At 51.1% G+C, this 14,214-nt stretch overlaps 1 protein-coding gene across 19 annotated transcripts in view; it reads right to left on the bottom strand.

Annotated features, from left to right (window-relative positions):
- Positions 1–14,214, bottom strand: part of KCNMA1 (potassium calcium-activated channel subfamily M alpha 1) — a 700,634-nt gene that overhangs the window by 498,544 nt on the left and 187,876 nt on the right. For all 19 annotated transcript variants that reach the window (XR_014781481.1, XM_084794300.1, XM_084794298.1 and 16 more), the window contains exon 2: positions 1,191–1,352. Coding sequence is in view for 18 of the 19 variants with exons in the window: in XM_084794300.1 (XP_084650426.1) it covers positions 1,191–1,352 (162 nt within the window). In the remaining variant the exon portion in view is untranslated. The remainder of the gene's footprint in view (positions 1–1,190; positions 1,353–14,214) is intronic.

Here is a 14,214-nt window from a genome sequence, read left to right as displayed (position 1 = left end):
GGTCTTTCATCCAGCAGCTGATGAGGTCCCTGCTTATTCTACCTATCAGCCAAGTGACTCCTGACTGGACCCCCCACTTCAAGCCCAAGAAGGGTGACCCACACAAAATGTATGTCATAGTCACAAGGAGAAGTCACCTGAATGCATCATCAGGCAATTCCTGACCCCAAGCAGACCCCAGAAAGCCACCAGCCAGGGCTGCAACAGGAAAGGAGGCCACCTAGGGTGGGTTACAGGCCTGGCAGGGGTAAGCAACAGCCCCCACCCGCCCAGTTCTTGCCTACACTTCACACTGAAACACTGATAACCCCAGTAGCCCTTTAGCCCCAGCAAAGTGGTGTGGACATTACAAGCCTGCCTTTGTCACAATTCTTACCCCAAACCAGGGGCTCACAAGGCCAACTGGTGAAGCCAAGCTCTCTACAAGTGGGTGAGAATGGCAGGGTGTGCCTGGGGAACAATCAATGTGATCCCCGACTGTGGAGGGTCTAAGTGACAGACGCAGAAACAGGGCATCTAAGAAATACAAGGGTCTAGCGCGCGCACACACACACATACACACACGCACACGCATGCACTTTACTACAGAGAGAGAGAGAGAGAGGCTCTTGACATCACACACACACACACACACACACACACACACACACACACACTCACATGCATACCAGAGGCTGCTTATAGTCTCCATATGAGCACTGCAGGAGTGAGCTCACATGGTGCAGATTAGGACAAGGTACCCAAGCAACACACACACATGCATGCATGTTCTCTCTCTCTCTCTCTCTCTCTCTCTCTCTCTCTTTCTCTCTCTCTCAGGGGGTGTGGTGAGTAGCGAGGAAGTCCTGAGTCCTGGATTGACACACTCTGGACATGGTTCTGGTTTATGTCACTATGCCCCACCCTTTCTGAGATAGTAATACACATATAGTGTGTGCATGAGTGTTTTTGTGCACGCATGTGTAAATCTGTTTTACTAATCCAGAAAGTCCAGTGCATCCCCACGCAGGTTGTGAATGCACAGTGCTGGCTCAGTCTCTGTAGACAGCCATGCTGATCCATGAGCTCAGGGAGCACCGGCCACTCACCCTACTTGGCCTCGAGAAAAGTCAGAGCATCACCACCTCTCCCAAGCACAGCCCCTATCCCGGATGTAAGACCACCTCATCTAGGAGGGGCCAGGGACTCACCAGGACTCTGCCGGTCAGTGTCTGGGCTGATATCATCACCCCTGCCCAGTCCTTCACGGACGTCATCCAGCCGACTTCGGCTGCCACCACCTCCTCCTTTTCGTCCACTGGCTTGAGAGTACCATCTGCCTGGCTGGAGCCATTGTTTATCTTCTGGGCCTCCTGGCAACAGAGAGAATCAGAGTTGAGACACAGGAAACAACTGGACTTAAACAAGATGCCCACCCACGAAGAAGAATCAGAAACCCAGAGGGGATTCCCAGATGAGGGAATGAATGTAGCTTAAAGATACCGAGGTGGGGGTGGAGAGAGAGCCAAGGATTTTATTTTCTTAATTTGTTTAAAAAAAAAAAACTTAATAAAGCTGTGGAGATTGTTTAACGGGTAAAGCACATTCCATGCACATGTGTGGACATGAATCTAAACCCTCCAAAACCTATATAAATGCTGGGCACAGCAGAGCTCCTCTGTAATATCCACACTGCCACAGAGAGATGGAAAGCCAAGAATGCCCAGAAATTCACAGGTCAGCTAGCCTGGTAACACCTACAACACAGACCAGCAAAACAGGGGTCCTGTCTCCAACAAGGCCGACAGGGAGGACTGACAGGCAAGGTGGTCCTCTGACTTCCACGTGAATGCTATAGCACACAAAACAATCCCCTTTGTAAATTTCCTTTTGGAACACCCTTGTGACAGCAAGAATCCTGGCAGTATTCTCTTATCGCGTTAAAGGAAAAGGCCACAGGCATGTCTCTGGTCACAGAGCAGTTGTGAGGGGGCCCAAGTCAGCACAGAGTAGTCTCTGCTCACGCCACTACGCCTTCTCAGTGCCAAGCCACCTCCCTTTACTGATTTCCCCATCCTTCCTTCTCCATCTGTGCCATGCAGAAGGGACCCGTGATGCCCCCCAATGGTTCTAGCAAGGCAAACTGATCGATCACGCATTCTAAGCCCTCACAACACGCCCTGGCATCTTGGGCTAAGGACAGTCAGATGACCTCTGCCAAGGCAACAAGGCTCATGTGTGGTACAGCTGCTGGAACAGACAGGGAAGGTGACGGTTGCCTGAAAAGGAAGGCAACACGGAGGAAAGACATGATGGAATATTCATGTCATTGTCAGAATGCCTGGACTCTAGGATTCAGATCTCCGAGTTACAAGAAGACAGTGAATTTCCCCTGCAGAACTTGAAATGTGCTTGAACAAAGAAGCCTTTGCAGACCCAAAACCCACATGAGGCTGTAAGTGATGCACCTTTGCACACCATGTGCCCTGAGCCCAGGACGCTCCCATTCTTCGCTGCTCGAGGCTTGCTTCTGCCTCTGTTTCCTTAAGTTTCCACCCATGAACTCTCAGCTTCTCAATCGCTGCCCTCTGAAAACACCAACTCTTTTCTTCCAACGCCACTGCTTCACTTTACTGTTTTCAATCACACTCGAGCCCTCTAGTACACTCTATTACTCACACACTTATTGCATTTACTATCCCCCCCCCCAACTCCAACGCTGCTGTCAATTGTCCCGTAAAACAGTCTTAAGCACAATAAACATGGGTGAAATCGGGCGTGGTGGCACAGGCCTGTAACTACAAGAGGTTGAGGCATAAAATCATGCACAAGTTTAAAGCCATCCTGGGCCACAAAACCCAAACATACAGCAACAGCAGCCGCAAAATAAGCAATCTAAACCTCGAATGAAAGACTACAAAGAATTCTGAATGAATATCTGTTCTTTGTCACCTCCACAGCCTGGGCTTGGGGATACCAGATAAAAGACAGGATGTTCAGTCAAATTTAAATTTTAGGTAAACAAATATCTTCATAAATATGCCCCAAAATTCATGGGTTATGCATACACTAAAGGCTCATCGTTCATCTAAAACCAAATTTATCTTGACCCATACTCAGACACCCACTGAGATTATTCATGCAGATGGAGATAGAAAAAGATGTCAGTAAATTATACTCATCACTTATAATCCTGGTATTAATTTTCAAAGAGAAAAACACTGGGGATCATTCTGCTTTGGACTAAATGGGACTGGGGAGGAGGGGACCAAAGGCAGATGTGGAAAGCCTCTTCTGGGAGAAGGGAGGGCACAGTGGGACCAGGGAGGTGAGGGAGACTGGGGGGTTGCTGGGCTTGGAGATGCTCCTGACCCTTGCTTCTGCTTCTTTCCTGCTGGCTGATCCTGGCTCCCTTGCTACGCTGGGGCTGTAGGACTGGGAGGCCACTCGGTGTTTTACTTCCCAGTGTTTTAATCTTCAGGAGCTGGAACCACCCCAATGGGAGCCTAGGAGAGGGAAGTCTTGGGCCACCTGCTGCTCTGGGTGACATTGGCTGCTCAAGCCCCCCAGGCTAGTGTCAGTGGTGTGTTAGCTCTTGGTTCTGAGACTCAAGGGGTGGGTCCCCAGGAGGACTGCAGTGAGGGATGTGACCCTTGGCAGCCATGGCAACCAAGGTTCATAATCCAACCAAAATATCTACCCCTGCAGCATCACTTCCAGGACTGCCCTGTGAGAAGGGGGCAGCATCGCCTGCTTCCCCAGAACTAAACAGGGTCCAAGAGCACACACCACAGATGCAGTTACCAAGTCCCAGACGCCCCACCTCCACCGCACTTCTGCTGTCAAGACAGTGCCGTGCTTCTCAGTCTTGAGCTAGCACAGAAATCAAAAGCACAGGAATGCTCAGCTATTCAGAGTGCCAGACCCACTGCAGATCCTACGGTTTTTATCTGACGATCATGTCTGAGGTCAACTTAGAGAACCACGGGCCTTGCTTGTCCAAAATAGATCACGGACCTTAACGCCAGCACTTTCCTGGAATCTTCTTCAGCCAGCATCACCTGCTACTTTCAGAACAGGCCAGTGAGTGTTGAGGAAAGACATGTGTTTGCTTGTTTGCTTGTTTTGAGATAGGGTCTCAAGTAGCCTCAAGTGCTGAGATTATAGGCATATACCACCACTTCCACATTATGCAGCACTGGAAATTGAACCCAGGATGGACGTTGTGCATGCTAGGCATGCACACTACCAACTGAGCTACACACATAACACCAGCCAACTGGTCTCTGGCTGCCACCTGGGGGCCAGCTTCCTGCTGCTTGAGCCTGGTGTCTCAATGGACAGACACTTTACAGAAAAGGCTCAGAGGCAGGGAGTCCCCTGCAGCCGCCATGGTTTTAATGCATCTATAATTCACAGCACAAGAGGTATACAGCGCAGAGCGTGCTATTTCGACAACCCTCTTACCTATTGTTTTACAAAGCATTCATTATTTTAATTGCTTTATGATAGGCAAGGAAAAACACAAACTAACAGGAGATAATGCCCTTGTTATTAGTTGCTTACACTAGATGTTGTGAGCTTAATTACCACGTGTGGGAGGCAGGACTGGGGGAGGAGCCACAGAGGCAGAGAGCTACAGCAAGTCCTATGCCAGGCCGCCTGAAGGATTGCTTCAAATATCGCCACTGCCAAGCTGCGGGGTTCAGAGCCTGGAAGACAAAGCCCACTAATGTTATAATTTCCCATGCTCGAGGAAAGTGGCTGGGACCTGGAGGGTTAAGTGGCCCTGCTGGGGCATGCAGGAGGTGAGAGGTATTGGTTTAGATGGAGTTTATTGCAGCAGTGATGGGCGCCATTTATGAAGCCAGAACTGGGTTACAGCACTCAGGAAGTAAAAATTTTCTGCGCATCCACAATTATCACAGCAAAACCACGGTTGCCACAGCTGTTTCCCCCAGGCCCTGGGAAGGCCACTGGTCCAGAGTGAGCCTCCATAAAGTGACAATGGAAAGGAAAACTTCAGCATGGTCCAGCAAAACTGTGGGACCCCCACCAAGGACAGCTAGGGAGGAATCCCCACACTAGGTAGGCCAAATCAGGCACTCTCTTAGATGCATCCTGGTCCTCAGCTCCACTGCACCAATCTCTACCTTACAAGGAGGAGAGACAGGGCCAGAGTGAGGCAGTTTCTAGGTACCCAAATCTTCATCTTATATTCCATGGCATGCAGAGGAGAGGCAGTTTCTAGGTCCCCAAGTCTTCCTCCTATATTCTAAGGCACACTGCTTCAGAAGGGAGAGACACTTTGTCCTGAATGGTAAAGCACCGATCCAGCTAATCCAAACTCCCCACTTCCCTAAAGAGGACTTTACCACTGCCCAGAGAGGGTGACCTTGGTGTCACTGGTGGCCAACATACAGACTACCTGCTGGGGATTTGAGTCTATATACTAAACGGCAATGTAACTCAAGAAGGGGCCCAGAATGCTAAGCTGAATAAGCCGGGCTCAGAACGCCAAACACTAAATTTTCTCTAATGTATGGGTCTTGATTGGGATACACACACCTAAATATGACAGGGAAGTAGAAGGCCAGTTTGAGGGGGAGGAGGGGCCAGTGGGAAGGGGGAGGACGGACAGGTGTATGTACAGACACATCAGTGAAAATATCATAAGGAAGCCTATTATAATGTGCATTAATTATTTCTTAAAGAAACACTAAAAAAGAAAGGGGCTTGGCAACTTCTTAGGCTCCTAGCCTTCTCCTTGCTATATGTATGAGACACAGAGGTCTATGAAAGAGCTCGCGTGGTCCGTCACCCGTAACATCCTCTCTAACCGGCTTTATTATCTCTCATGTTTCCACATCAAGTGAATTGCTTCAGATACAGGCACTGCCAAGCAGCACCCTGTGCTACCCAAAGGGGCTGAAGCCTTGTCTTATGGTGTGGAACCTGTGAGAGAAACCACACCTCTCCCACAGGGGTCAGATTTCCTGGCAGTGAGGATTCAACCCCAGAAGACTCCCTCTCCTCAGCTTACACCCCTCAGATCTGAGTAGTCTTTCTGTCTGCCAGGCTTCCTGAACTAGACCCAGGATATGGGGTGGTCTCAGGTCTGTGATTCCCAAGAAAGAGCCCTGAGAAACAAGAAAGCGATGTCCAAGGTCAGTCCTTGTGGGTGGGTGGCTTCAGGCAAATAAGTTTGCGTCCCCAAATCCTTGTTCTTTTCTGTGAATGCTGAATCCCATCCAGTAACTCTTGCAGACCACACCCTGGTCACACAGAGAAGAGCACTTCCTCAGGGGCCATCGTTGTGTAAAGAGAAGGGCAGTGAGGCACCTCTGCCTCCCAGTACAGGCCTGCTCTCAGAAAGGAGACTAACCCCAGGGCCAGCAGCTTCACAGAGCACAAGGCTGACATGCAGCACTCTCTACCCTGCTGCAGAATGTACAGTAGCCCCCCCTTTTTTTTCTCACCAGCAAGATGTTGCCATCACATGTCAGAGGCCTTGTGCTAGAAAAGCCCCCTGGTAGGGATGGTGTGAGCAGCTGCCACATCTTTCCTGCCTTTGCCTGGTCAGGCTCCCTCTCTGACCAGGACATGCACACAGTCACATGTCAGCACAGCCAGGTGCCAAGATCACCATAGGCACCACACCTCAGCAGGTATGCAAAGATGGGGAACCAGCCAGTCCAAGTGACTGAAGAGGCCACCCTAGGTGCTGCAGGCCTGGAATAGGTTGAATTATACCTCAGGCTTTGGTTACTCGCTCCTTATCCCGTGCCTGAAGAATAGTATAGTCATTCCATCTGGAAAGGAGGATGTATGTAGTTTTGTTCTGTTTTGGTTTGGTTTTTAAGCTAGTCAGATCACTTTGTCACTGTACCCACTACCCTTCCAAAACTCCCCTTTCCTCTCTGAAGACAAGTCGGCGCTCACACTGCCCCACTCCTATCTGTCACCAGAGTGAAACCCACTCCTGTCACTGAAGCTATCTATATTGGACCCCTTATGCTGCCAGAACTGCCCATGGCTACTCCTATTTAGAGGCTGCTAGCTTTGGTGGCTCCTTTGGCCCTGGTATCCACACACTGTTCCCCTGGGTGTTGGTTCGGATCCTCATCTGATCCCTGAACCCTCTCCCCACCGCCCTATTGGAAATATCATTCCTATTCAGGTAGGATGTTCATGTCCACCTGAAAACCCGTGTCCTTCGTCACTACAGTGAAGCTCTGTAGGGCAGACCCCGTCAGCTTTACAATTTAAACACTGCAGGCTCAAGCACAAATCCATTTTAATGAGGTGGAGGAAGAAAGAGGAGGTCTGGAAGGAGGATGGAGAGGAGAAAAAGGGAAAGGGGGAAAGAGGGACAAAGGAGAGAGAGGAGGAGAAGGGCAAGAGGAAAAACAGGAAAGAGAAGAGGTGGGGAGGAGGAAGGAAAGGAAAAGAGGAGAGGAGAGGAGAGGAGGGGAGGGGAGGGGAGGGGAGGGGAGAGGAGAGGAGGGGAGGGGAGGGGAGGGGAGAGGAGGGGAGGGGAGAGGAGGGGAGGAGAGGAGAGGAGAGGAGAGGAGAGGAGGGGAGGGGAGGGGAGGGGAGAGGAGGGGAGAGGAGAGGAGAGGAGAGGAGAGGAGAGGAGGGGAGGGGAGGGGAGGGGAGAGGAGGGGAGGGGAGGGGAGGGGAGGGGAAAGGGAGGAAAGAGGGAAGAAGAAGAGGGAAGGAGGAGGGAGAGGATGGGGGGGGAGAACCTAAGAGAAAGCGGTAGGTGAGGAAGGAGGAGGGGCCGGGAAGAGAGCTGCAGCAAATGACAGGCAGTTGTTGGCAGGCGCAGGATCTGGATGATATTAGTGAAAAGCACCGTAGTGATAATGGCCCTGGCTGCCATTACGGGCATGATCACAGCTGTCCTGTGAGGGAGGTGCTCATGTCCTCATCTAACAGACACCGATCTGAGCAGCTGGTCCAAGAAGACACTTTTAGACAGCAAAAAGGAGGTGGGGGAGAGAGGGGACACAAATCTGTCCCGCCATCCCAGGGATGGGGCGGTGAGAGGAAGGAATTAATGTGGGGGTAACTGACTCTGCTAAGGTCTCCCGGGAACAGCCTGCCATCATTATGAGTGTGCATGGCACCCACTTCTGGCCACTACATGTACCTCAGGGGACCTTCTTCAAGGTCCCAGGGAGGCTGGTTAGAGCAAGGTCAGAGGACCACCATCCTTTGTCCTCCAAGAACCACTCCAGATCCGTAAATCCTACTTGAAGGAGTTGAATGTCAACTTGGAAATGTGCATGTGCACTGACAGGCTGGGTGGCCCTCCTGCTGAGCTGAGAGATTCTCCATGCAGGAGAAGGTCTGACTGCATCTCTTAGCCTTCACATCCACAGAGGCTCAGCTGCTCTCTGCCCGGGGGCTTCAGTGTGCTCGGCGTTCCTTTCCCTGGCTGAGTCCTATACAAACTGAGGTTGTGATCTGAAAGAGAGCCACTTCTCCTTTTCCCACTGGACCATTCAAGGGGCTAAGTGCATCTTCCATCCTGGGAAACTTACGCTGGAGCCTCTACTCAGGACCCTAGGACCAAGAGGTAGACCAGATGCTCCACTCCAGAGAGCACAACCAGGAAACTTCGCTCTTGGTCCTCATGGTCCCACTGTGTTTTCACATTTTCCAGGTTCACATAAACTCTTCTCCCTGAGCATGGACAGACAGGCTCTCCTCTGAGTATCACTGTTCCATCTGCTTAGACCCCCTTCTCAGCCACACCCCACACCTTCCTCTACCCCCCTCCCCATCTGTCAAGCTGAGCCAGGAACCTGAACACAGATGCACTAGGCTGGACACACAGCACAAGGACCTTCTTCTGTCTTGCCAGAGGGATGGTGACAGGTGGCCTAGCTAGACATGGCCTGCGGGATCTGTATCCCACTGTCAGACTAAGTAGTTTCTCTTAGCAGAATCCTCACCTGGGTAACAAGCAGTAGTGAGTTAAACACATAGTTCTCTGTCCTAGAAGGCCCAGTCTTCTGTGAGGGACCACAGAGGACCAAGCAGGGAGGGCAGAGGAAGCAGCTGCAGGCCCTGTGACAATCTGATCAAAGCATCCTTGGTATGTGCCCCCATCAAGGCTCTGTGCCACCTACACATAAGTGAATGTGAGCTGGGGGAGGGGGCGGGTGCATGAGTCTGAAATTTCCATATTCCCATTTCAGCTTTACTTTGTGAGAATGACCATGACATTCTGCGGCCGATTTTGTCTGAAAACCCTGAAATGCCATAATTCAAAAATATCCCCCAAGGGGAGTGAGTACTTCCACGCCTCAAAACAAATCATCACCTCAGTGTTGTTTCCTTAGGGTTCGCCAGACCTACAGGTGGAAGGACTGCTTTCTTTCCATGCCCGTTCCTCTGCCAGGGAAGGGAGGGGAAGCCCACCACAGGCTCTCTCACATGATGGGCAGGAGGACAGCCGACCGTGGGCATTTCCCCAGGTACCAGTAATCCTGAATATTAGGGCATTAGGCAGATTACCAAAAGCAGCTCAGGCAAGTAAATCATAATGTGGGTGCCGCCAGCTGGAGGGTTTGTGGCCAGAGTTCTATGAATGGACGGCCGGCTGAGAGGAGGCGGCCACTGGAGACTCTGGGAGAGAACTGGGGCAGAGAAGCCCTCAGGTCCCCAGCCAGAGCTGGCGAGAGAGGACAGCAGGACTCATGCCTGCCCTTGGGACGTCCAGCTATGCCTCCTCTCCCTGGCTGCTCGGAACATCCTGTGTGTGTAATAGCGTCAGACAAACCCCATTCCCACTGATCTTGGGGACCCTGTATGAGGCCATTCCAAATAGCCAGCTGGCGTTCTTGCTAACTATTGGGCCACAGTCCCAGGGATGGGACACCGTGTCCACGGATCTGGTCCACATGAGCTTAAAACTAATCTCAGACAAAGCTTCTGGAGTTAGAAGGCCACCGGGGTGTACCAGGCATGCCTGCCACGGCTCACGCGCTTCAGGCACTTTCAGCCATTGCTGTCCGGGCATACCAGACACATTCTCCAGAGCACCTGTGTGAACAATTGCACTTCAGAAGTCTTTGTGGTGGAAAAAAGCAGCAGTAGAGAAAGGCCAAGTGACCTTAACAAAAGCTCCCCACTCTGGGCCTCATATTCTCATGTCTCAGAATCGAAGGAACTGTGTAAAGTCTCCCCAAGGGTCTTGTCTAGCCCTGAACTATCTTGACCTTGTAGCTAGGTTACAGGCCCCTCACTGTGCTCCTTCATGGCTCAGCTCTGTCCACCGCCTGTCATTTCCCTCACTGGGGACATGACGAGGGAGAGCAGGGATCCCCCACACCCCGGCTCATCTCAGAGTGCACTCTCTCTAAGCTACTCCTAGTCCACTAAGGAACACAGGGGTAGCTGGCCCTCAGAAGGGCCGTGGTCCCCTATATCATCAATAGCAGGCCAAGTCCTCTGCTTGGCTGTTTGACGTCAGCGTGAGAGCCCATTCCCATGGGTGGCCGAACTGAGCTTTAAATCAGGCCTAGTCTCTAAGTCTAGAGGCCAGGGTCTTCTTTCCGTCTCATGACGCCCAGATAGACACAATGTACTAAAAATCAGAGGAGTATTCTCTCCGAGAGGCCGTCTGTTAATACTACTGACATGGTTGTCTTATACTTGGCAGCTTCTAAATAACAATATGATATGGACACCCAAGTTAGGTTGCAGTCAGGCACGTTAGAGAAAGGTCCTAAGATATGGGCCGGCAAGCAGCTGACCCGTGAAGCGTTAGACATGTTTTCAGTGCCAAGCTGACCCGTGAAGCATTAGACATGTTCCCAGTGCAGCCTTTGCTACCTCCAATTAATAAGTCACCCCTCAGGCTTTAGTGGTGAATACATGTATCTTTGCGAAATTATGATGACGAACTCCCTTCGATTAGTTTAATGATGGGGAGAAATGTGGATGCCTAAAGTTTGCTGTTGGGGCCTGGGAATTTTGGAATGATTTAAGAGATATTTCTTCTATGACTTCTGAGTCAGGGTATCCTTGGGCAAGCCAAAGGCAGCTAGCTAGCTGACCTGCAAGGAGCCAGACACAGAGCTGTCAATCTGTAGGGCAACCCTATGGGCCACGCCCAGCACCACCAGTATAGAATGGCTCCAAACCAGCAAGACAACGAACCATCGCAGAGCCCGAGGTGGAAGGCAAGCTCACGTGTCTAATCCCAGCAGGCAGGTCTGAGAGGCAGGGCCAAAGGTTCAGATGGATTAGTAATGGAGACAATTGTCCGAATGCTTTCTTTGTGCTGGCTCTGTGAACGCTGTTACGATCACCACAGTGAAGCACGGCTCTTCCTATATTAAGGACAAATAGTTGAGGTGCTATCCAGGTCCCTATGTAGCACAGTGACCTTGCAAAGCTGCCAGAAGCTCATTACCCACAAATCTCCTTTCCTTATGATTTGTATTTTATGGGCACTTTGCTTGTCTCAAGGATACCATGAACCCTACAAAAATACAAAAAATGATTCTCAGAGTCACAATGCTGTACAGAGAGAGCTACTAGGGACCTTGGAACATGCATGTCCTTTAGGAATGAGGAGCTTAACACCATAGGGGATGCAGCCTTGAAAAGCAAGGCAATCACAAGACATGGATGCAGAGTTCCCATAAATAAATAGTGGCTGAAGGAGGTACGAGACAGCCAGGCCATTTCAGAGTCACGAAAGTCCTGATCCCTGGCTCCGTCTGACTGATCAAGTCATCTCACACACTCTCCTAGCCTTGGTTTTCTCACTGGTAAACCACGCTAAATGCGTCCTCAGATGGTACCTGTGAGGGTCACCATAATGACAATAACATAAGATGACAAGAAGTCTGTGCATGGCAATTAGCATTGGCTGGGTGCCAGACAACGCACTTGTGTGACCTCGGCCATGCTCAGCCCACCAGGAGGCTAGAACCTATTCCAGTCTAAGCAGCAAGCCCTATCTCTGTCCAATTCCCCAAAACAGAAGCAGGATTAGGTCAAGGTAAACTAGAGTCTGAACCACTGGGATCCAGGGGAAATCTCAGTGCCATGTGTTGAGGAAAAGAAATCAGGGGCTTTTGTGCCCATGTCAAATGATCTTGACTCAAGCAGGGGGCGAAATGACAAATTGTGAACACATGGGTGTGAATGTGTGTGGGAGCTGGTATTTATCAACGTGGCAGGATCTAGACACACTAGGGGACAAACCTCTGTGCCCACCTTTGCGGAATAATCTAGGTTAGGCTAACTGAGGAGGGAAGACATACCCCCCACCCCCACCCCAGTGGAAGCCTCAGCCCTCCACAGGCTGTAGTCCTACATTGTGAGACAAGAAGAAAGTGAGCAAGTGGAGCATCAGAATTCACGTCTTTCTCCGCTTCCTCCCTGTACATGCAATGTGGCCAGCGGGTACCTGCCGCCAGTGACGTGCCTGCCTCATGGGCTGGGCCCTGAGACTGTGAACCAGAGCAACCTCTCTTTCCTTAAGTTGATTTGGGCATGGATTTTATCATAGAGACAAGGGACCTCACTAACAGAGGGAGCACTACGGAAGGCCCCAGGGAAAGGGGGAGGGGGGCCTTACTGGTGTTAAACCGGTCTGTTCAGTGGGTCAGAAAGGCTGCAGCCTCCTCACTTCCTTCTTGTAGAGCTTAGGCAATTGGCTGCCCAGCCTCCAGAGAGAAGTCACTGGGAGGGGCAGGGAAAAAGTAGAGAGTGAGAGAAGGAGAGGAGTCAGTGAGCCTGGTACCACCACTGAGATGAAGCCCACTGGGTTCACCAGGGATCTCATGATGTACAGTTAAAGGTTTCCTAAGCTGGCTCGTGGGTGTGCTGGTTCTGCAGGAGTCTCATGGAACACAGGACCACACTGTCTGGGATGCTATGCCGTCTGGAGTGGAGAGGCCGGCATGACCAGTGCAAAGAGCCAGTGAGAGACAGCTGACGCTCTCTCCAGGGAGGAGCTGTCCTTTTCTCTGACGTTATGCCATCACTTCTTTGTTGGGTATTAACATGCCCTTTGAATAAAATGACAATGGTGGTAGAGCTGGCATTTGACAGTTTCTTTGTTAGGCCTTTGCTTGTCAAAATAAGAAGCTGGCGAGCCTTGTGAAATTCTCTCAGTGTTTCAAAGTTTAATTGACTCTCCCAGGAAAAGTCTAGGCATCACTTAACTAGTCCAGACCCTACAGATGGGAAAAGGATGGGAAAAGGAAGGCACCCAGATGTCACATTCAAGAAGCCCAGGTCTCCTCCATGGATCCCAGGTCATGCCTGTCGCCTGTCATGACCAGGAAAGTCAGGGTCTGAAGAACACACTCATGGGCTTCAGGGTTCAAACGTTCAGTGATCCTGGCCCGCAGGACAGGGGGAGAGATCACATGGTCCCCGGAGCCCTCAGTTTCCAGCCAGCACGCACCCTTGCTCTTAACTGCTATGAGAAGCGCACAGAGATAAGACAACGACTCTGAAAACACCACAGCTGTAGCTGTGACCCCGTGTCATCGTTTGATAGGCACCAGTGGTAAAGCATTCTCCAGCTCACAGCAAGTCTGGTGAATCAAGGAGGGACTCCTCTACTTAGGAGAAGAGCACAGAGAAAAAATGGTCACCCGTAAGCAATCGAAGCCATTGGCCAGCGTCCAACGGGACACCGAGCCTGCCACCCCTTTACTGCTGGCTCTTGTCCTTGCAGTTCCTGACAAACCTTCTTCACACTGCCCCTTCTCTGGCAATCACCGAGATGCAAAAGCTCCGTGAGGGCTAGCGAGGGTCTTTCCCTAATCTGTTCAAGCTACATCCTTAGCATCCTGAGCATCTGGCGGGATCCTCATGGATTGCTGAGAGAACCACGGAGCAGATCTTGCTTTGTTCGTGTGTTCCCTCTTCACCCCTATTGTTGGAATCTCAAAATCCCGCCACGCATGCCGTGTGCAAAGCTCGGAACTAGAAGGTACTGGAGGCCCAGACCTCGCAGCCTCCAGTCCCAGCCTGGCTGACGCGCGCCCCAACGCCATGCTGGACTGCTCTGTCTCAGAAGGCTGGACGGGACCCGGTCCATCTGACTTCTGTCCCTTGGTGCAGGCCATTCCTCTCCTGGAACATCCTCTCCCAGCTTTTCTCCCATTTTCATCTTCCATGATCAGATCCTAGAGACCTCCCCTACAGATCCATCCAATGTTCCAATTGTGAAAGCTCTTTGAGAGAGATCCT

Source organism: Acomys minous, assembly GCF_964271855.1.
Source record: "Acomys minous genome assembly, chromosome: 9".
NCBI classification, from domain to species: Eukaryota; Metazoa; Chordata; class Mammalia; order Rodentia; family Muridae; genus Acomys; species Acomys minous.
The sequence above is the reverse complement of the archived record's forward strand: the minus strand, read 5'-3'. Positions and strand labels throughout refer to the sequence as shown.